Source organism: Vombatus ursinus, unplaced genomic scaffold (genome assembly GCF_900497805.2).
Source record: "Vombatus ursinus unplaced genomic scaffold, bare-nosed wombat genome assembly UNPS02014830.1, whole genome shotgun sequence".
NCBI lineage: Eukaryota > Metazoa > Chordata > Mammalia > Diprotodontia > Vombatidae > Vombatus > Vombatus ursinus.
Window position 1 is genome coordinate 14,384,541 of NW_020954608.1, and position 24,781 is coordinate 14,409,321.

Sequence of the window (24,781 nt, forward strand, 5' to 3'; positions counted from 1 at the left end):
CAATTGATAAATGGTCAAAGGATATGAACAGACAGTTCTCAGATGAAGAAATTAAAGCCATCTATAGTCATATGAAAAAATGCTCTAAATCACTATTGATTAGAGAAATGCAAATCAAAACAACTTTGAGGTACCACATCACACCTATCAGAATGGCCAACATGACAAAACAGGAAAATGATAAATGTTGGAGAAGATAGGGGAAAATTGGAATACTAATGCATTGTTGGTGGAGTTGTGAAATGATCCAACCATTTTGGAGAGCAATTTGGAACTATGCCCAAAGGGCTATAAAAATGTGCATACCCTTTGACCCAGCAATAGCACTTCTAGGGCTAGATCCCAAAGAGATCACACAAATGGGAAAAGGACCTACATGTGCAAAAATATTCATAGCAGCTCTTTTTGTGTTGGCAAAGAATTAGAAATTGAGAGGATACCCATCAATTGGGGAATGGCTGAGCAAGTTGTGGTATATGAATGTGATGGAATACTATTGTGCTATAAGAAATGATGAACAGGCTGACTTCAGAAAAACCTGGAAAGATTTGTATGGTCTGATGCTAAGTGAAGTGAGGAGAACCAAGAGAACGTTGTACACTATATCAGCCACGTTGTGTGATGACTAATATTGATAAACTTAACCCTTCGTGGCAATACAAGGATCTAAGACATCTCCAGAGGACTTGTGATGGAAAATGCTATCCACATCCAAAGAAAGAACTATGGAAGTCGAATTGCTCTGTTAAGTTTTGTTTCCTCTTTCTGATGGTTCCTCCTATTGGTTTTAATTTTTACTTACAACATCACTAATGTGAAAATATGTTTAATATGAATGTAAATGTATAGCATATATCAGATTGTGCACCATCTTGGGGAGGGTAGTGGGGAGAAAGGGGGAGAAAAATTTTAAACTCAAAAGCATATGGCAGTGATTATTGATACATCAAAATAAATTAATAAAAAATAAATAAATAAAAACAATTTCCAATTTCTGAGATATAACTGCTCTCACTGGAAATTTAGCATTCACTATTGTGAAGTTGCTGGCTGACTTAAGCAAACAGCAGTATATCTCTAGCAAAACCATGGATACTACAACTTCTAGAATTCCTAATGAAGGCTTCCTGTTTTCGGGGTAGTCCAAGACCTTGTTACAGTACACTATAAAGGCAAACTTAAAAGCAGTCTAAGGGCTCTCTTGCTAAGGGGTTTATATGCTCAATAACCCTTAAACCTGAAAAAATCAAGAACAAACTGTTACATACTGCTAGCCCTATATTAATACTCAGTGTAATTTGCAAAGGTTAGCTTTCTAATCGAGATCTGTTTACAATACAAGATTAGGATTAAAGTGAGCAGTCCAAAGAATACCTAAGAAGTACTGTGAAAAGATTGTGTAATATATTTCTTCCTAAAACTATATTCCAAAGAATTAAAACAGGCCAAGGTCTCCCACTATATCTGGGGCCATCTCCAGTCGTCCTGATCTGTGTCTTGCCACCGCATCCAGATGGCTCCAGAGGAGAGAGTGAGGCTGGTGACTTTGCACAGCCCTGCCTCACTTAAATCCAATTCACTTGCAAGTCAAGACATCACCTTCCTGATGTCATTAGTCCTCTTTGAGAATGAAGGACAAACAACAGTTCCAAAGAGTTATCTGCTTTGTTCAAATCTATAAAGATACAGTATTTGATTTGAGACTGAAGTTGTTGCTATAAAGCTTAGGAGAGGTAATCAGTATTTTGACTCTCAGAGAAAGCACGTACCCTTGTAGCCTGGACTGTACCACTATGCGGTGGTAATCAGTCAGTCAAGAAACATTTATTAAGTATCTTCTATGAACCAGGAACTGTGCTAAGTATTGGGGATATAAAGAGGCAAAAGACAGTTCCTGCCCTCAAGGAACTCACAATCTGATGGTAGCATATCAGAGTGCAATGACAGTTAACTAAGAAGCAAAAATCAGCCCCAAAAGCTGAAACTTCAAAACAAAATTCATCAAATTATATAAAAAGTATAATATTATGTGAGAAATTCATTATCTCCTTGTGATCCCAACAACCTGTTCATATTCCCCCCCCAATAAAGTAAAGTTAATTTATCCTCACCAGTATTTGCAAGGATGCTTTCATTTTTTAAAACTAAGCTTTTTATTCTTTTATATTTGATAAAATTATAACTAGGAGATTCATCCACTGTTAGCAGGAGTTTCTTTCAAAAATTAACATAATCCTCCCCCTGCCTAAAAGTCTTCTACTATAAATATCTCTCCTACCACCACCACTCCATTTTTTAGAATGTGATTACAAATAAAAGTTTGTGACCATCGAATCTGGAAAATTTGTGATCTCTGGCATTTCATAATTAGCTATTACACTTAGAATAAAAGGAAAAGAGAAAAATTGAACATTTAGACTTCTGGAATACATTTTTCATCTGGTGGGCAAAACAGAGTTCAAAATAAGGTTATTGAAGAAAACAAGCAGGAAGCCAGTGAGTCCCACCCATTTAGTATTCATCTTTTTGGTTTGGAAAGTGCAAGCTAAGCACATTTAAAACAATCTCAGATACTGGCATCTTATCTCTGATCTGCCAGTAACAGTGCAAATAGTCTATAAATGATGTCTTTCATGTAATATGTTCATTGACAACTGAAATAAACCATTTGCCTTAATCCAAAGTCTCTGCTTCCTAAACTTTCATATTTTTTCTCAATCATTTTTATGTCTTGTTTGCAGCTGTGGCTGGCTCTCAGGGAAAGAAAGCGCTGGCTCTTCTTCCTGTTTATGCTCTATTTCTGTTACATAAGTACTACCTTATGTTCAGCAACATTCAGGCAGACAGGTGATTGGGGAACAATAAAAAACTCTTATCCAACTTTGTAAACAGTTACTGTAATGTCTCAGAATTTATTCATTTTGATATTTTGTTGTTATTAACAAAAGTATGAGTAATTAGCCATAGTGGGAAAAAAGAAAAATTTAAAAGAAAGAATAAAAGTGTGTGATGCTTATAAGCCTTTAGGAAAAATATGTTCAATATTACTCATTTCTGGAGTACGGATGCTTTTAAGAAAAGCAAATCCTGATGTTAATACATGTAGCATAATCAAAACCCTTTGCAGTAGTACAAATACTTGGGTATGGTATTTATATTTCTTTATAGAAATATAAATGGTGCCATAGTGAACAGAGCTCTAGGCGTGGATTCAGGAAGACGTGAATCTAAATTCGGCCTCAGATGCTTCCTAGCTGTGTGACCCTGAGGAAATCACTTAGCCTATGTCTGCCTGAGTTTCTTCAACTCTAAAATAAGGATAATAATATCTCCTACTGTACAGAGTTGTTGTGGGGATGAAATAAGATAAGATTTGTAAAAAAAAACAAAAAAACCAAGAACACTTAGTACAGTGCCTGGCACATAGTAGGTATTATGTTATATAAATGCTTATTCCTCTTTATAGTTGTAGAGAATTACATGACTAGAAGGGGTGACTCCAAACTATTTTTTTAACTGAGCCCATTATTCTTATTAAGTTGCTGGGTAAAGGTTTCATTTTACTCAAAACACTAGAGTGGATTTATGCTCTAAATAATGAACTTGGTGTTACCAAAATTGATTCATTTGAATTTTCTGCATATATATTGTAGTTCAGCTTTATTATGCTGTACTGATATGGTAGAATAAAGAGGAAGAGTGGTAAGGTCAGAAACATCATTCTTTCCCTTCCATCTCTACCCATACACTTAGGTTTTGAAAATCAATAAGATTTCTCAGTATTTTAATTTATTTGTCCATTCAACAAATGAAATGAAAGATATGATGATGTAGAGGCACAAAACCTAGAGTAAGGAAAAGTTGGATTCAAATTCCACCTCAGATCCTCAGCTACATGACCTCAGATATTTAGCTTCTCTGTGTCTCAGTTTCCTCATTTGTAAAATGAGTGGGTTGAATGTGACCTCTGAGATCTCACTGCAGCTCTAAATCTGGGAACCTTTGAAATATTTATTAATCACCACCTATGCACAATGAACTATACTAGACACTGGAGGAAATATAAACAAGTCATGACCCATGTCACCTGTTGGGGATAAATAAGTCATTTGGCAGTGTTTTTTTTTTTTCACTTCGTTATAAAGGAAGCATGGCCAACAAAATGAATAAAATGTTTGGGTTTGCTTGTGGCCCATATCTTTTAAATCTGTCCTTAAGAAATCTTCCTTTTCTAAAGCCCACAGGAATAATTCTCTTACTTTCCTCTCAATGCTTTTGTGCATTTGGTCTTGGTATTTTTCTCTACTTGTTTCAGCTGGCATCGTGATGTAGTAACTAAGCTGGGCTTCCAATCAGGAAGACCTGTTAAAATTCCATCTCTGTCACTTAATCTGGGAAAGGCACTAAACCTCCTTGATGCTCAGTTTCTTTCTCTGTATGGCTATAATTAGATATGAAAATGTTTTTGTAAAATTTAGAGCATAATATAAAAGTCTGTTATTATTACAATCAAGTAATCTTGTATGGTCTTGACAGGAATGGAAGACACTTGAAGGAAGGAAGGAAGGAAATAATTTTATTGATATATTTTATTTTTATATTGCCCAACTATCTCCTATATCACTTCCTTTTCCCTGTCTCAGAGAGCCATCCCTTATAAGAAAGTTAAAAAAGAGAGAGAGGAAGAAGAGGGAAAAAAGAATTAATACACAAAACAATCAGTGATCAATACATGGAAACAATCTGCCAACGTATATAATATTACACTCCCATGAACCCTCACTTCTGCAGAGAAGTTTGGGAGAAAGTGTCTTCATATATCCTCTGTGGGGCCAAGCTTGATCTTTTTAAGTTTGCAACATTCATTTCTGTTTTTCCACAGTAATTTTTCAAGGATTTTATTACCTTAGTAGTTCTGCTGCCATTTTATACTTTTATTCTCAATCATAAGAACATTCATTGTGTAGTACAATTTTTGACAAGCTTATATTTTTGTATATAGTAAATGTCCTCCCTGGCTGGCTAAGGGACACTCTTGTAGTATACATCTGTAATTTCAAGTGTAATGCCAATAAAGCTTTCTATTCAGGTAATGAGTAAGATTTTGGATACTTTTCTATGGCTAAATTTTGATACAATAAATATGCTTTGAATTTAAGGTTGCCACCTCTTCTTCAATTCTTCTATTTCTGTTAAGTCTCTGCTATTTTTGTCTTTTATAATGCCTATTTTTTCATGAAATATTCCCTTGGTGTCTCTAATTTTCTTGAAGAGATCTCATGTCTTTCCTATTCTCTTGTTTTCTATTTCTTTGCATTTCTCATTTAAGAAAGCCTTCTTCTCTTTCCTTGCTATTCTCTGAAATTTTGCATTCAGTTGGATACATCTTTCCCTTTTTCCTTTACTTTTTGCTTTTCTTCTTTCCTCAGCTATTTGTAAAGCCTCATCAGCCATTTTGCTTTCTTGCTCTTTTTCTTTCCTGTACAATATTGTGAACCTCTGTCCATAGTTCTTCAGTACTCTGTCTACCTGATCTAACCCCTTAAATCTATTCATCACTTCCACTGTATAGTCATATGGGATGTTATTTAGGTCTATGGTCTGATGATTTTCCCTACTTTCTTCAATTTAAGTCTAAATTTTACAATTAGAATCTGAGCCACAATCAGCTCCAGGTCTTGTTTTCACTGACAGTATAGAGCTTCTCCACCTTTGGCTTCAAAGTATAGAATCAGATTTTGATATGACCATCTGGTGATGTCCATATGTAGAGTCACCTTTTGGGATGTTGAAAAAGAGTATTTGCTGTGACTAGCAAGTTATCTTGACAAAACTCTACTAGTCTTTGCCCTACTTCATTTTGCACTCCAAGGCCAAACTTGCCCATTAAACTAATTATCTTTTGATTTCCTACTTTAGCATTCCAGTCCCCCATGATGAATGTGACATCTTTTGTTGATGTTATTTCTAGAAGATGAGTCAGGTGAGCAACTTTGGCTTCTCTGGCATCAGTGGTTGGAGCACAGACTTGTATTACTGTGATGTTGAATGGTTTGCCTTAGATTTGAACAGAGATCATTATGTTTTTTTGAGACTGTGCCCCAGTACTGTTTTTCTCACCTTTTTTTTTTTTTTTGTAACGATGAGGGCTACTCCATTTCGTCTTAGGGATCTTGCACACAGTAGTATGTGTCATGATCACCTGAATCAAATTCCCCCGTCTCCACCCATTTAAGTTCACTGATACTCAAGATGTCAACGTTTAATCTTTCCATCTTCTGTTTGACCACATCCAGCTTACCTTGATTCAGAGATCTTACATTCCCGGCTTCTGTGCAATATTGATCTTTACAGCTTGGGACTTTCCTTTTGTCACCAGGCACATCCACAACTGAGCTTCCTTTCAACTTTGACTCGCTCACTTCACTCTTTCTGGAGCTACTTGCAGTTGTTCTCCACTCTTCCCCAGTAGTGTTTTGGATGTCTTCTGACCTGAGGGACTCATCTTCCACTGTCATATCTTTTATGATTTTAATACTGTCCATGGGGTTTTCTTGGCAAAAACATTGGAGTGGTTTGCCATTTCCTTCTCCAGTTTGTAAATATTATTTCATTGCATTTTGCTCTATCAAGTCAAATGTGTTTTTAAAAATATAAAATAATAAAATACAAGATCTTGTATTACTAGGTCTGTTCAGTCAACCATATGATGTGAAGGAGTAACCTACTGTATAAAATAATTTGCAGAAGTGCCTGATCCCTTTTAATATATTAAGGATACTTTCAACTTATATGTAGAGCTTTCTCATAAAGACTTTATTGAGATGAGAAATGTGGTATATGGGCCGTTAGTTGCTGATGTCTTCTTGATTAAGGGGAATATCACCCGTGTTTTTTTTTTTCAAATCATTTGGTATCTTCTCTTCTTTCAAAATATCTTGAAAATTGATCCCTCAGTGCTTTTAAAGTTATATCACCTCTAACATTGATTTCTATTGGCTACACATGTGGAAATTCAGTCACATAATTCAGGAACAGAAATATAACAAAGTTACACCCACTGAGTTTCCATGTGGTTCGGATTATAATAATTCTGTTATATTATGGAGCAGGAATAAAATTTGAAGCCATCTAGGTACTCACAAAAATACCTTTCATTTGTAAAGCATTCTTCTTTCAGGCCTAGCAGTGGTATAACGAGATCAGATGAAATACACTGTTTAGTAACTTTTTGTGAATAATTCCAAATTGCTTTCTAGAATAGTGTACCCCTTTACAGACCCACCAACAGTACGTCAATGTGCCTGTTTTCCCATAGTTTCTCCAACATTTATAATTTTTTAAAAAATATTGTCATCTTTGCCACTTTGATGTTTGTGAGGTGGAATCCCATAACTGTTTTAAATTGTATTTATTTAATTAGTAATGATTTGAAGCATTTTTCTATATGACTATAAATAGCCTGACTTTCTTCCCTTGAGTTCATAGCCTTGAATGTAAGTCATAAATGGTAATATACCACAGTCTGTTTTGACCCACTTACATTGAATTGGGTCACTCTCAATTTTGATTCTTCAGTAATAATTATATTCCATAGGTTATGATCATATAGTATCAGAAGAATACAATTTTGATGAGTTTGTTTTGTTTTAGAGAGTTTATGAGAGAGAAAGAAAATCTGTTGACATCTGATTGTGCTAAACTCAACTGACTGGGAGATCACCGTCCTGGCTTGGCCAATGCACAGATTGTGTTGAAACTCAAAACATTTTATGAATTCTATTTGCAATTTGTATTTTTTCATTTTGTTTTTTTTTAACTTCACAGAGAAAAGAAACAATGTGGAATTGAGAGGGTAGAATAAGTATGCAAGAGATACAGTGTCATCCAAAAGGAACAAAATTTAAATAGAATATATCTGAGTTGTAAAGAGACTTAGAGATGACCTAGTCCCAATACCTTCTATTACATATATAGGAATATATGTAGTAGAAGTAGGATGAAAACCCAGGTCTCCTCACTCCTATGTTCTTTGTATTATATTAGGTTGCTTGAGGGTCTTAGTACATTTTCTGATCTGCCTGGACCATATACCCAAATGGGGTTCTATATTGGGTTTGATACCGATGCAAAATGGCACTACATTGCAGTGTGGCACAGGAGAGCATGGAGGAAACATGTAATCAACTCCTATGTAAAATAGTGGAGTGCATCTCTCCTAGGATTTTCAAGAACTTTCTCTCCAACTTCTGGACTAAAGATTTTGATTTAATTGGTTTTCCTTTCTGAAGGGACTGTATGAGCTCCATCAGTATATAGACAATCCTAAATAAATTACATAAAATAGGACTCAAACTGTGAAAGGTACTCCTCAGTAAAGTATTGTTTTTTGAAGTATTTTATTCATCTTCACTGCTAAATTGTATTGATGTTTCTACAGCTTAAAAGAAGAAAAAATGCTTGTACAAAAGGAATATGAGAAGATACCTAAACCTGGAGTAAGTGAGATTGCATAGAGTTTACTGAATACATTTGGGTGCAAATAAACCTAATTATAAAAATTATGATATATAGTATGTTAGAGAACCTGGAAAGGTCCAAAGGATTTCACTCTGAGCAGTATTCAAGATAAAATCTGTGTGACTTGTTAAGTAAACATACATATGGGTCACCAAATGAATGCTTTTGAAAAAGATCTGTAATCAAGCAGAGTCTTACAGTAGTATGTAAGGCCTCCTTGCAACCTTGATCTTCCCCAAAATGGGTTCTGTTGGATAGTGTCAACTTTGTGTACTGCAAAAACAATCCTATTGTTGGCACTCAAAATAACTGTTGCTATTGATCCATACTAACACATTATGATTTTTTGAGGAGCTCAATCTTATTAAAGGAAACATTTGTAGAGAATAGTAAGAATAGCATGGAAATCATTCATTTGAATACACAATTGACAACTAATACCAAAAGGATATTGTGTTACTTAATTGTCTTTCAGAATACATTTCCCAACCAAAACAATGTTAAAAATGGTAGCTAAGTTGTATAATGTACCTGAAGTATAGTATAAATATTATAATGAGACAGTGATAATATTACGAGTCTAATGCAATGAAATCTAGCTATCATTTAGTGTAAAATTGTTTCTAAGGGAAAATGGGTTCTGAATTATAGCCTTGGATGTCCGGAACACTATGATACCCCTGTTTCCCTGCAGTGGCAAGCAGAGGTAGTAGTTGAAATGATAGGTAATCCTGGGCATCAGCAATTTTTACATTAAAAAAAGAGGGGAGATACTTGTATACCTAGTTAATAAAAGATACCTCCCTGGTCAAGCACTCTGTAGATATTCTGCATTATTGGAGCAAAGAGCAATTGTACCCATAACAAGTGAGAACAGGATGAAAATCGTCTGGAGAGATTCTGGTCAATTATTTGCACATATAGGCAGTTTATTGAGCAAAATATCTGCAAATGATGTTGTCAAATTATAAAACTACCCAAAAAATCTTGTTCACAATTTTAGATGCTTAACATGAAATCGAAGTCTATCTGAAAAAGGAAAACATATCCAACATTAGGATAGAAAATAGCAATGCTGATCATTTTAACAGTAACAAAAGAAACCCCAATCTGACATGTCCCTATAAATGTGCGTCTTGAAATTGTCGCTCCCCTGTAAGAGATTTGAAATTTTTTTGTTAATTGCCATGATCTTTGAACCAAAATCACTTTACAAGTATTTTTAGAAAAATTCAGTAGTTTCAACAATGCTACAGTGATTATTTTTCCATATTCAAGAACAAGATCTTACTTTTATGTGAATTTTAAAGGAAATGGAGAAGAGAATGAAGCTATTGAAAGAAAACAGTGAAGACTTACGTAAAGAAGTAATCCAAAAGAAACTGGAAATTAAAAACTTAAGGGAAGATCTGCAATACAAGCAAAAACTGTCACTAAAGGACAAAAAAGAACTAGATGATTTATTAGAAGAAGAAGATAACTTAAAGGTACAGTAGTTAAGCTAAATAAATGCTGTATGCATGCATGAAAACAACAATCCCTACAGGGATAACAGCTAATGTTTACTTTTTTTAAAATAATTAATTAATTTATTTTTAGTTTTCAACATTCACTTCCATAAGATTTTGAGTTTTAAATTTTCTCTCCCTTCTCCTCCCCCATCCTCCAGACAGTGTGCAATCTGATATAGCCTCTACTTATACACTCATATTAAGCATATTTTCACATTAGTCATGATGTAAAGAAGAATTAGAACTAATGGGAGGAACCACAAGAAAGACAAAACAAAACAAAACAACAAAAGAAAAACAGAACAAATAATATGCTTCCATCTGCATTCAGACTCCAAAGTTCTTTCTCTGGATGTGGATAGCATTTTCCATCGTGAGTCTTTTGAAGATGTCTTAGATTCTTGCATTGCTGAGAAGAGCTAAGTCTATCAAAGTTAGTCTTCACACAGCCACACATGTGGCTGTTACTATGTACAATGTTCTCCTAGTTCTGGTCACTTCACTCAGCATCAGTTCATACAATTCTTTCTAGGTTTTTCTGAAGTCCATTTGCTCATCATTTCTTATGGCACAATAGTATTCCATTACATTCATATACCCCAATTGATGGGCATCCCCACAGAAAGAGCTACTATATATATTTTTGTACACATGGGTCCTTTTCCCATTTTTATGATCTCTTAGGGATATAGCCCTAGAAGTGCTATTGCTGGGTCAACAGGTGTGCACGATTACATAGCCCTTTGGACATAGTTCCAAATTGCTCTCCAGAATGGTTGGATCAATTCACAATTCCACCAACAATGCATTAGTGTTGCAATTTTCCCATATCTTCTCCAACATTTATCATTTTCCTGTTTTGTTATGTTAGCCAATCTGATAGGTGTGATGTGGTACCTCAGAGTCCTTTTGATTTGCATTTCTCTAATCAATAGTGATTTAGAACATTTTTTCATATGACTATAGATAGCTTTAATTTCTTCCTATCCTTTGGGGATATCAGTTGGGAAATGACTTGTATTCTTATAAATTCAGTTCAGTTCTCTATATATTTTTAGAAATGAGGCCTTTATCAAAGACTCTGGCAGTAAAAATTGTTTCCCAGCTTTCTGTTTCCCTTCTAATCTTGGTTGCATTATCTTTGTACAAAAACTTTTCAGCTTGATGCAATCAAAGTCATCTATTTTGCATTTCATAATGTTCTCTATCTCTTGTTTAGTCATAAATTCTTCTGAGTGTTTTGGTATGGTAACAATGGTTTAAAATTAAGTTCTAAAGTTTTTATGGATTGATGTTATATCCAGGAGATTGTAGGCAGTCCATGATAGTGGTCTATAATAATGGCCTTGTTCTAATATAATTTATTGTTTGAAGTATTCAGGATATTTTAAGCTGTTTTGTAGTAGAGCGATTTGCTGTCTGTTAGTATGTAAAATATAACAAATTTTTTATGTATAATCTAGCCAGCAGGTTATATCTTACTAAGTACTTAGTAGGGGCTAAATTTTTACAGCCTGTGGGAATGTGTTGTACCTTTTCTTACATGATCTACATTGGTCACTAAGTACCGGCTTAAGGATAGTTTTTGGTGGCATTGACCTGGTCCTGAATTGCCATCATTAGCCTTCCTGTTTTTACAAAGTCTAATTTCTCAGTCACTTGAGTGATGATTCTCTTTTTAATATATTGTTGCCTGAGTTCATGGGATATTACCCCACAAAGGGCATTTTGATTCCACTCTTGAATCTTAGTCATTTTAAAGGCTCCATACAGAGGTAAGTTATTGTTACTTACATTGTTAAGTCATAGTTAGTTAGATAATTTAAAATTATCTCAAGTTTTTATGGATCTGTTCTATCTGGGCAATTCTGGACAACAGCTGAGTCAATGGGAATGCTTCAGTTCCAGTCCAGTGTATTAGTAGAGTTCTCAAGGATATTTTCATGCTTGTACTTGTAGTATGGAGATTTGTCATCTATTAGTTCATAAAATATAATGAGATTTTAATGTATTTATTATCTAATTCTCATATTATTATTTCTCAATGTTAGGAATGAGCTTCATGCATATAGTTTTTTTCTTTACAATAGCCTCAAAACCATAATATCACCTCTTCCTAAAAGTATTATGTGGCATGTATTTATGTTTTTACAGTGAATTAAAATTAATTTTATATTTACTATTATGCAAGCCCCTCAAGCTACAACTAGAGATGACAAATGTTGGCCCAGATGCTGTTGACAATATAGCACATATTAAATGTTATGCATATTAATATATAGATGTTAAATCAAAGGAAAATTAACAAAATAATTTATTTCTCAGAAATATATGAATTAGATGTTTTTCCAGACAATTTAGTTTAATGTTTTCCTTTCTTTACTAGGATGAAGTGGTCCGCCATCAAAGCATCCCTTTGCAAATTGGAAAAGAAATAGAAAAAATATTCCGAAAACGACTGTATGATTTAAATCTTCTTTTAAAATATTTTTCCACAGTAATGAATGTATACTATATAAAATAAGAAAGTAAATCTATATATATAAGAACTTTTTTTGTAAAATCCATCAATTTACTGGCATAACTTTAGAATTTATTTTAACTAAGTGACAAATATCATACATTAAAAGACTTTTATTAGTATAGCAAATTATTACTTTAATACATAAATACATACATATATCTATATGCAACATTTATGGGGCCAGATTTTCTTTCTAATTGAAGACTCCTCTTTAGACAATTCTTATGTGTGCATAGACTTAAAGTGCATCTATCTACATATGAAATATGAAAGTGGTATAGAGTAGTAAGAATCCAGTTATTCCAGGTAACTGCAAGCTACAATTATGGAATATTTTCACTTATCTAGTGCTCAAATATATAGCTCCCCCAATTGGCTGAAATAATCATATAGTAAATAAAATAGCCTCCAAAGCATTTAAAGCGGGGAAAAAGAAAAAGTGAAGAGATCTGAAGACTTAAAGAAGTAGCCCTGTGACTGATCTGTTTGCTAACCAGAAGAAAGGAAGAAATTCTCTCACTGATTGGTAGAAAAAGCAGAGATAGAATCACTTAGAAGCACATCAGATGTTTTCAGGTAGAGGTGGTTATTGGCCAAGCTAGTGGCTGGGTCTAAAATTTGGTGGTTGTTGTTTTTCATTCTTGTCCTATTCTCTGTGACCTCATTTGGGGTTTTCTTGGCAAAGATAGTGGAGTGGTTTGCCATTTCCTTCTCTGGCTCATTTTACAGATGAGGAAACTGAGGCAAATAGGGTTAAGTGACTTGCCCGGGGTTACACAGCCTAATAAGTGCCTGTGGCCAGATTTGAACCCGTGTAGATGAGTCTTACTGACTCCAAGCCCAGCCCTCTATCCACTGCACCTCTAGCTGCCTCTCCTATCAAGATAATACTCAGGGTAGATTCCTGTCCTGGCCTCTTGGCTTTTATATGCTTCTTCTCTGACTAGAACCAATCACAACACAGTTTTGCCAGGGCCTACAGGTGGGAGCAGATAAGTCATTGTACCAATGTAGCTGAGGTTCAAGGGAGGAGGAATAAAACTGCTTCTGGCAGGAAATCCTGAGAGTATGAGAGAAGCAGCAGGAAAATGAAGGATTTGAGACAAGAAGGAAGGCAAGGGAAAGGGAGGAGAAAGTAGTACAGCAGAAGCAGTGATGGGAAGAGGGAGAAAGAGATCACTTATGTTAAAGAGAAGGAGCAAGCAAAGAGTAGACATTATGATGGAAAAGATAAAAGAAATTCCAATTAGAACAACACATCCACCCAGTGCGCATGCATCACAGGGGCAAACAGATCAATACATCTCAGCAGGCCCCAGACCATCACTGAACCACACCAAGAAGAGCAGAGCAAATAGAGACTCTGAAGTGGGGAAATAGCCTTACACACACTACCAGTCTCTGAAGGTATTAACTAGTGGTATTCATCTCAACCCTGAGTCCTTAGTAAAAGACTAAATTACATTCAATATTCTCTATTCTTATCTTTGCTAAGCTTATACATTGCAGATCAGGTGCTCATCTGCATTGAGAAAGAGAATATCCTCATCAGGATTTCCCTTTACCAATGAAATCATAGATCCAATTGAAAAAAAAAAACACATACAAAGAACAAAACTTCTGTTTATTGAGTCAGGGAAGTAGGCAAATGTATTTGGAAAAAATTCAATGAAAAAGTATAAAAAACAGTTTGGGGATGTTTAATACTAGAAGGACCGAGAGTATCAACTGATGCAAAAAAATTATTATAATTTTACTTTAAAATAAACATTTTCATCCTATCTACTTTCTTTTCCTTAAGGATAAAAAAATGCACTGCATCAACTGATACAGTTTGGTTCTTTGAGGTATTCTTGTACAGTAAATGTAAATTCTGGTCCTTGCGGTGCTAATGGATACACTTTCAGCTATGCAGAAAGTACAGTTGTCAAGGATGCCTCAGTCCCTGACTGTGCCAGAGAATGGAGTTATTACAGGGCCAGCCGCCTACCCTTTCACCCTTCCCCACTGAGAGTCTTTTGTCTCACCACTGCCCACTTTGGTCTTCTCTTCCGTTGCTTCTTAGTGACCTCTTCCCTGCTGTTGAATTTTTGCCTCCCCAACCCTCTTTCTGAGGAGCTTCAGGAACTAGTAGATTTAAAGCGTACCCACCAAACCCCACATTCCTGCTTCTCACCTTGTCACCCTTCTGAGCTTTCCGAAGTCGAAACAACCCAAGCCGTTGCTTCCATAATAGCTCTGGGACAAGCGTGGCAGGAGCAGTTGGCTCAAGGGCCTTGGTTTTCAACCAAGACTATGTAGAGAGGACAGTCCAGTAGGAGGGGGTGAGAAGATGCGACGGTTTCCTGTGACTGAAAAAAGTGACCGTTTACGAACTTTTCCCATAGAGAAACCGAGAAGAAAAGAGCGATTTTGGTAGATCAAGTAAATGATATAAATGAAACACTCAGGAGATCAGAACAGAAAGTTAATAGTTTGTTGGCGGAGAAGGAGGAGGTGGTAAAAGAAGTGGAAGGGAAGAGAGCCCTACTGGAGATCAAAGAAAGAGAATTCAACCAACTGTCGAAGCTGTTGGAGTTAACCCGAGAGAACGAAGCCAGCTTACTCACCGAAAGGTTAGTTGTGTGATGGTGGGATATGATTTTCTTGTGATTTTTAAAGACTCAGAAATATTGAAAAAGTCTTTTGTGTTAACAGGATATCACTATGCTTTTGAATGGGGCTACAGTATCATTTTTTTTCCTTTTGACTGCTTTTTTCTTTCTGTTCTATCACTGTCACTTCCCATTCAAATTAGCTTAATTCCTTCAGAAATTAAGTCCTTGTTATGTCCCAGGCACTTCTCTATGAACAGGAGATATGGAGTCTCTGCCCTCAAGGAGTCTATACCCATCCCGCCTCCAACCAGCCTCACTGAGAGAGTTTTCTCTTTGCAACTTAAGCAAAACAAAACAAATACATTGGCCACATCTGAGGATGTGTGACTCCTTTGTTGTTGGGGTTTTTTTCTTTTTTTAGTCATGTCCAACTCTTCATGACTCCATTTAACATTTTCTTGGCAGAGATGCTAAAGTGGTTCGCCATTTCCTTCTCCAGCTCATTTTACAGACAGAACTGAGGCAAACACAGTTAAGTGACTTGCCCAGGTCACACAGCTAGTATGTGTGTAAGGTCAGATTTGAAGATGAGACTTCCTGATTCCAGGCCCAGCATTCTATCCACTATGCCACCTAGCCACCCATGTTCTTCCCTGATAGCCATCACCTTCTGCATGGGGGTGTGTTTCACCATCAAGTCCTTTAAAGGCAAGATTGGTTTAGGAGCTGATAAGAGTTCTGATCTTTATTTTTTGTTTTAATTCTTGAGGATCTGTTTTTAAGACGCTGTAATTTTCCTATACTTTCCTACCTCTGGTATGTTTCAGTGTTATTTTTCCATCATATTAGTGCAATCATCGCGTTAGATCATTTTCTTTGTTTCATACTGTATCCTGTATTCATTCATTCAAGTCTTCCCAAGTTTCTCGGAATTTCTCAGATTTTTCATTTCTTACTACACAGGATCCTGGACTTAGAGCCAGAAGGCACCTCTGAGTCCATCTAATCCAACACCCTTATTTTACAGAAGAGGAAACTGAGACCCAAGGATTTGAGCGATTTGTCCAAAGTCACATGAAAAATAAACATAAGAGGCAGGGTGTAAATTCAGGTCCTCTGACTCCAAAGCCAATGAGCCTTCCACTGTAGCATGCAGCCTCTTTAATATTACATTACATTACACATTACACAATTTGCTTAACCACTCCCCAACTGACTGATACCCACTGTGTTTCCACTTTGGGCTACCATAGAAAGTGGTAGATGTCTTTTGTACGTATGGAACTTTATGCGTGGTGTATGTTCCAAATTGTGTTATCACAGGACACAGAGTTCTCTTTCTCTCCCCTCTCATTTCTTTCCCCTTCCCCCTTTCTTCCTCCCTTTCTCTTCCTCTCCCTCCATCTCTCACTCCTCTTCCTTTAACTCCACACTCTTTTTCTCCTTTCAGAATAAAATTATTAACTTCACATAAGCTCTACAAATGAGAAAGCTATCTATGCCATTTGAATGAATTCTTTTTTTTTTAAACTAACAGAACATACTGAAAGTTTCCATTCTTGTTATTTTTCTGGATCATCAAACTATATAACACTCAGAGCTTTAAAAAAAACCGATCTACTATATTTTTAAAATTCATGAATTACGTACCTGATTTGAAACACCAGCACTTGCCGATTTTAGGGAATTTCCAAATCAATGAATGCTGTTTCAAGAGTAGTTGTGATTTTTTTTTCCAATGAGAACCATCTCTTCTATGAGGTGTATATACTTTCCATTTTCAATTAGGTGTCAGACTATTCAGATATTTCTACCTCATATTAACATCTTAGACCAACTCTTAGGTTACATTGACATTAACTGCAATCAAACCTTTAAGTTACAATTGCCCTGTTCACTGTGATTCCGGGATCATGATGGAATAGCTTCATATACTTATGTGGAAGACATTGTCTGCCGGTGATGAACTGATGGGGATCAATAAATAGCTGTAAGAACAAAAGATTGAAGTCCCTGGAGAGCTGATGTTTGATTGTTTGTTTTTTCTAATTTCTTTCCTTAGAGGGATTCTGGAGCTCAATTTGCATAACTGTCTCATTGACAAGCATAATTTCCATGATGAGGTCACTCGTAAGCAGAGAGAGAAAGATCGAGACATCAGAAATTTGAAAAAGATGGAGCTGCTCTTGAAAGTTAGCATGGATTCACTGGCTCAAATTCAAACACTGCATCAGCAACTCACGTTAGAGGTATGTACTGTTCATCAAAATTGAGTATGTGAGTTCAGCATTGCATAATAAAATAAACATATTTTAATAAGTTTGTTGGGGGGGTTGTGTATTTGTTTAGCAATAAAGAAAGGAAAAGCAAAAGAGAAAGAAGAGATCAGGGAAAAGGGAAGCTGAAAATGAAGTATCTTTAACTGATATTCCATCAATAGTGCTACTCTACTATGATAATTAATAATAATTTTGTTGTTTAGTCATTTTCAGTCATGTCTGACTCTTTTTTTTTTTAACTCCTTTGGGGTTTTCTTGGCAAAGATACTGGACTGGTTTGCCATTTCCTTTTCCAGCTCACTTTTGCAGATGAGGAAACAGGCAAACAGTGGTTAAGTGACTTACCCCAGGGTCACATAGTCAGTAAGTGTCTGGGATCAGATTTAAACTCAGGTTCTTTCTGATTCCAGGCCTGGCACTCTATCTACCATGCCACCTCGCTGCCCAATAACTAGCCAACATTTATATAACACTTCCTGTGTATCAGACACTGTGCTAAGTGCTTTCTAATTATTATTTCATATGCTCCTCACAACAACCCTGCAAGGTAGATGCTATTATTATCCCCATTTTATAGATGAGGAAACAGAGGCAAACAGAGGTTGTTACTTGCCTAGAGTCATATAGCTAGTAAATATCTGAAGTCAGATTTTATCTCAGGTATTCCTGGCGCAGGGTTTTATCCCCTTCACCACCAAGATGCCTACAACAGTAAAATGGGAGCCAGTACCTTTTCCAAAATGGGCAATCAAATTGGCCCATAGTCTATGGTGTGTATGAAAGGGAGTAGGGGTGGGGAGTGGAAGTCACACCATCTCTCACTGGTCTGGGAGGGGTGATATTCCAGGACTACTCAGGAGCCAGTTGCCTACTGTTAAATTTTCAGTATTAGCATTTACACCTCATAAACCAGAATACACTACAAATCAGGGCTTCGTTTATTATTTTCATGATTTTCTAGTATTAAGAAAGAGATGGAGAAAATGATAATAATACAGATTAAACTTAAAAGTATGTCATACATACATTTTCCCCCGAAGAGCTAGATTCTTAACAGTGATCATCACACCTCTGGGTGATAACCACCCTTACTGGAGAATTAAAACCAGTGGAGTATGATGGAAAGATCACTGGATTTTGAGTCAGAAGAACACAGCTTTCCAGTCTTCTCACTTAGCCCCAAATACTCTGTGATCCAGTGACAAAGGCCTTCTAGCTATTCCTCACACAGGACAGCCCATCTTCTGCCCCTGGACATTTTCCCTGGCTGTCTCCCATGCCTGTAATTTTCTCCTGCCTCCTGGCTTCCCTGGCTTCCTTCAAGTCCCAGTCAAATCCTTCCTTCTACAAGAAGCCTTTCCCAGTCTCCCTTAGTGCCAGTGCCTTCCCTGTATTGATTATCCCAAATCTATCCTGTATGTTAGCTTGTCTGTACATAGTTATTTGCATGTCGCCCCATTAGCCTGTGAGCTCCTTGAGAGCAGGAACTGTCTTCTGCCTGTCTTTGTATCCCTAGCACATAGCAGAGTGCTGCCTGGCACATAGTAGGTACTTAGTAAATGCTTGTTGACTGACTGATTGGTTCTGCCAATTTCCAAGAAGCTAGACCATGGCCAAAAGAGTCTTTTGAAGATTCAGTTTTCTCATGTATAAAATGAGTGTAACATTTGCATTACCTACATCAGAGGACTTTTGTGAAGAAAGTACTTTATAAATCATGCAGCATAATATGAATGTGAGTGATTATTTTTTTCACTGGAGTGAGGGAGAAGAGAGCAGAGGGAACTGGGAGAAGGGCATCTATGAGCTGACTGGCACAGACAGGAAGAAGGAATGATATAAATGATACAGATAGGGGATAGGCAAGCATGCTCCCGCTGACATAAGTGCCACTGGAAACTAGCCTATATGCTGTACTATAACACAAGAAAACTGTTGGCCTGGAGGCAATAGATCCTCCTCCATACTTGGAAGTTTTATTTTGCTAATGAGATGGTTCAGGTGTTGCAGAGGTTTTTAAAATACTGTGGATCCCTCATCTGTTAAGAGTAATCTTTGCTCGGCCTACTATTTATGGTTGTTATGAAGATCAAATGAAATCATGGATGAGAAAATCATTTGTCAAATTCGGATAATTCTATTTGTAGGACTGTTTCCAGAAAAATAATAATAAAGTAATAAAATAAATGGAATACAAATAGAAAAAAAAGAAACTGATGTACACTACTTGAAAGTTTCATAGTGCCATGAAGGTGACCCCAAAGACATCAAAAGCTATACCATTGGAGCACAATCTCTGAAAAATTTTACCAAGCTAGAATAATGTTAAGTGCAGTCTAGGCAACAATGTATGTGTGCCTAGTGTTCTGTGAAGATGCTGGTCATCCACTTGATTACTAGGTAATGGATTCTTTGACTGTGGCAAATGATGAAACAAATCAAATACAAAATGGTTCTCATTCTTGTGTACCCCTTCCATTTCCACAGTGGTGATGCCATAGAATCAGGAAGGGGATGGATGGTGATAACACAGTTTTTAGGACATGTATAAGAATTAATATAACTGTTATTGCTCTGAATATGAGCTTTGTCCAACAACCAATAAATTGATATACTAATGGAGGAGTTGAACCTTATCAATATTTACTTTCTCATTATGAATTCGTTCAATAGGATTCAACAAGTATTCAGCTGAGATGACGTTTGTAAAGTGCTTAACACAGTGACTAGCAAATAGTAGGAGTTTAATAAATGTTTGTTTCCCACCTCCCTTACCCTATTCAGCAAAGGGACAGTTGCCAATCATCATTGGTAGAGGGAGTTTCCCTCCCAGAAGCTCTGAAAGCTGATGAAATGACAGGCTGGGAGAAAAAAAATAAGCTAGGAATTGAGATAATCTCGGGCATACAAAAACAAAAACAAAATAGTCCCTGCCCTCAAAGGAGCTTATGTTCCAGAGGGACTGGAAGATCTAAGGAAATTATAACTAATTGGAAGTAGTACCTTTTGGGAGACGAAAATTAAGGAGCTGAAAGAGTTTGATTTCATTGTACACCAAAGGCAACAAGAAACACCATTTCGTGAAATATCCCTTTTCAACGCTGATGATGAGGAAAAACAAAAACTGCCATGAAGGTAATTGAAATATATGGGCTAACCTCTATTGCAAAGGATGAAGTAGACTAATTCTATGAAGAATTAAGTTAGATGGGCATATGTCTTAATTCAAATTACTTCAGTAAGGGAGGATAGAAGATAGATAAATAGGTAACATGTATATATGTGTGTGTATATATACATACATACAAATATATATGTAGAGATAACTATATGTTGGAAAATATGGTTTAGAATTAAGAAATGAGAGAGAAAAGGCTTGTAGGCTACCCAGAAGCTTCATGTCTATATGCACTATATGCTCAGAAGAGAGCTAGAAGAAAATAGTAGACATGTTAACCAAATAATATTACAAAAATGAAAGTGATTACGTTTTAAGACAGGAAATAGCTGGTTATTACCATAGCAGTCCTTTTGGAATCTCCTGTCTTTGTATTCAGGCCATCAACTAGTCAGAGCAAGGGCCAAAATCAGCAATAAATTAGAGGAAAGTATAAAGATGAGAATATATTTCACTCAGTTACAGTAGTTACAACCTCTCTGAACAAACTATTGAAAAGATGACAAAAAGGCAAAGATGTTAACTCTGATCATTAACATCTTGGAGAAGTGTAATGAAATCAATCAAAACGAGGATTATGAAAAAAAAAGTCTATAAACCAGGTCAGCCAGGTAACACTTGATTTCTGGGCAGAGCTGGTTCAGAGTCAAGTTCATTTGTAAAACATTACAGAAGAAGATATCTTCTTCTAAAACAAAGAAAAGCAGGAGAGGAAAACAGACCCTCATAAAAACTGGTTTGAGAGGCAGCTAGGTGGCGCAATGGATAGAGCTCTGGCCTTGGAGTCAGGAGGACCCGAGTTCAAATGTGCCCACAGACACTTGACACTAGCTGTGTGACCCTGGGCAAGTCACTTAACCCCAATTTCCTAACCAAAAAGCAAAAAACAAACAAACAAAAAACTGGTTTGAGAGCAAACAAAACTATTTCATCTCAAGAACAATTTTACATCAGAAGGAGAACAAAGAAATGCAAAATTAAACAGATTTTAGAGTTTTTCTAAACTAATCTCTTCTTGTCATTAACAACAGTGGAACCAGTACATGTGGACTCTTAACACCATAGTTTTAACCAAATGTTAAAGACAGAAAAATATAACAGGTGCTTCATAAATACTTACTGAATTGCACTGATGAAGAATAGCCCTTAAATGAGGTTAGGAAAAGTAATTGGACATGACCAAGTATACATAGAAGGAATTTGTGCTGGAGATGATGTAATTTTGAAGGCATTAAGGGATCGGTTTTCAAGATACTTCAGAAAGTGGAAGATTTTTTTTAAAGATTTTCTTGTAAATTACAGGTGGTATTATTACCTCCTTCTATATGATGGTAGCTATTGTTGTTCAGACATCTCAGGTGTGTCCAACTCTTTGCAACTGCATTTGAGGTTTTCTTGGCAAGGATAATGTAGTGGTTTGCCATTTCCTTCTCCAGTTTATTTTACAGATGAGGAACTGAGGCAAACAGGGTTAAATGACTTGCCCAGGGTCTTGTAGCTAGCAAGTGTCTGAGGTCAGACATGAACTCTGGAAGATTAGTCCTCCTAATTTCAGGCCCAACACTCTATCCACTGTGCCACCCAGCTCCCCTATGAATTCATTAACACCTAGTGAACATGTACCTACTTTCTCAGCTTAACAAAATCTTAATAAGAATAGTTTTATGTATATATTGAGGACATCTTTAATCAAAATATGAAAAAGAAACAGGCAGGCTTTCTCTAGTGATTTTCTTGAACAGACCACCTCTTCTTTCAACAAAATTATATTAAGAACCTACTATGTGCTAGTCATTGTTCTAGGTTCTGGGTATACAAGACAAAAAAAGAAATAATGTCAGTCCTTGTTTGTTGGTTACAAAAAAAGGCATTTAATTCAGCACAGCAAAATACAATTTTAAAGGCACCTCACCATGTTGTCTCTAGTGGCAATGTTGAAATCATACAAGATTTCTTCACAGGTGCAATCACTGAGCTATCTTTTTTCAACAACCTCTGATTATCATTATGAAGGAAAGGATAAAACAGGAGTATGTATGTTCACCAAAGGTCTTGGCCACTCTTACAGAGTATGGGAAGTACAAATTCCAAATAAAAGATTCCAAATTCTAGAGATGATACTCTTCTTTGTAAACGATTTTGTGCTTATTACATCAAACTGGTCCAGAATACTACAGATCTTCCTTAAAGAAATCTACATACAGTCACTCAAAATAGAACAGATGCAGGAAAAATCAAGTGGAAGAAAGATGCTTACTGGTCAAATTATGACATTCAGTTGAATGGGCAGCCCATTGATTTAGTCTATTAGAACATATATACGTTGAAAAACGACTGAAGATCGACAAAGAATTGGGACCAAAAAATGAATTAAATTATTGGAGGAAGAGTAGGCTGGATTGAAATTTTTAAATACAGTAACATTTTTAATGATTTCAAGTTGCTCCCTGACACTAAAACTGAGTTCTTAAAAATATTCTCCCATTGATGCTTTATGGCTATGAAATAGACATCGCCATAATCTCCATAGAACCAAAATGGGGGTCCCAAAGGTCAATGGAGGGAGCACATGGTAGGGGTGAATAGATAGAAGACTGTTATGAAAGATTCATTGCACCAAAGAAGTAACATAAAAAATCATCAAGGAAATGTACTAGTTATATCAAATTGTCAAGGGATAATAAATATACAGCATGAGTGTTGCACTCCTACCCAGGAATTTTTTTTTCAAGACCTAGAGGACTCCCTATGGAATAGATAATGGGTGAATGCTCTATGGAGGACTTATGGGAGACCACTGAGGTAGATGGTCTCCCCTCCTACTTGTCTGAGAAATTGAGGCCATCGATCATGACTGACTCTTCTCCTCTACTTCATACCCTCAAAATCTCTATACATTTTTACCCAACCTCTTCTCCTCTGTGCTAGTCTCCATCTGTATATACGTAATCCTACTCTCTCCCCTGAATACCATTTTCAAATCATGTTAGACATCTCTACCTGGATATCCAAGTAGTCCGTATGAGATTCAAAATCCAATCCAATCCATATCAGATTCAAAATATCCAAAATGGAACTTATTCTCTTCCCCCTAACCTGATTCTCCTCCAAACTTACCTATTTCTGTTAGAACAGTACTATTTTTGGAGTCAACTTTAATTCCTTCCTTCTCCCTTACCCCTAACACTCTCCCGGTTGTCAAGTCTTATGAGTTCTACTCTCATAATGCCTTTTGCATTTTTCCCTTTGTTTTCACTTACAAAGCCACTAACCTAATTCCTGTCCTCATTACCTCTTTCCTGGACTATTGTAATGGCCCACTAATTAACGTCTGTGCTTTCAGCCTCTACTCTCCCGAGTGCATCCCTCATACAGCTGCCGGAATAATCTGCCAGGTCACTTTGCTGCTCCAAAGCCTTCAGTGGCATCCTATTGCTTCTTAGATAAGATACAAACTCCTCAGCCTGGTTTAAGGACCGCTATGGTCTGCTTCCAATCTACCTTTCCCCTCTTATCTCACTGTATACCCCTCCTCATTCTAAACAACCTGACCTACTAGGTGTTACTGAGCCTGACATTCTTTTTTCCTCCCTCCATGTATTTGCACAAGCCATCAGACATGCTCAGAGTCTCTTTACCGAGTCTTTACCTTCCCTTCAGGCTCAGTTGGCAAGCATTCCTTCTCCCAGAAGACTTCCTTGATCTCCACTCCCCTGGCCCCAATTGTTAAAGCTCTCCCCTTTTTCAAAGTATCTGCCTTCATTTATTCATCTACGTGTATGTTGAATTTCTCCAGTAGAATGTAAATTCCTTGAGGCTAAGAATTATTTCTATCCCTTTTATCCCTGGAGCTTCCCACCATGCCTTGTTACATAGTAGACTAGCCAAATATTTGTTGAACTCAAGTTGTGGTCCTTCTTACCTCTCTCACCTCACCTCCCGATTCTGAGCTGGCCACTGGGGCTCTGCTTCCTATCAGTTGTGTTGTGGGCTCTTACTTTTCACTCTCTTTCTATGGATAACCTTTGGTATTTGCCTCTTCTCCACTGGTTCCTGACGGTTAGCAACCAGGAAGGTCTAAAGAAGTATCTTTCTTTCAGTTCCCTCACACTGATGAACAGAATGCCTCTGGCCTATTTGAACCCTCCTGCTCCTTCTTAGCCCCTCCTGCC

General features: G+C 36.6%; 1 protein-coding gene across 2 annotated transcripts in view; it reads left to right on the forward strand.

Moving 5' to 3' along the window:
• CCDC146 (coiled-coil domain containing 146) overlaps positions 1-24,781 on the forward strand; it is a 191,458-nt gene that overhangs the window by 116,666 nt on the left and 50,011 nt on the right. For both annotated transcript variants that reach the window (XM_027838605.1, XM_027838607.1), the window contains exons 5-9: positions 8,441-8,498; positions 9,831-10,007; positions 12,418-12,491; positions 14,943-15,170; positions 17,215-17,401. In XM_027838605.1, the coding sequence (XP_027694406.1) occupies positions 8,441-8,498; positions 9,831-10,007; positions 12,418-12,491; positions 14,943-15,170; positions 17,215-17,401 (724 nt within the window). The remainder of the gene's footprint in view (positions 1-8,440; positions 8,499-9,830; positions 10,008-12,417; positions 12,492-14,942; positions 15,171-17,214; positions 17,402-24,781) is intronic.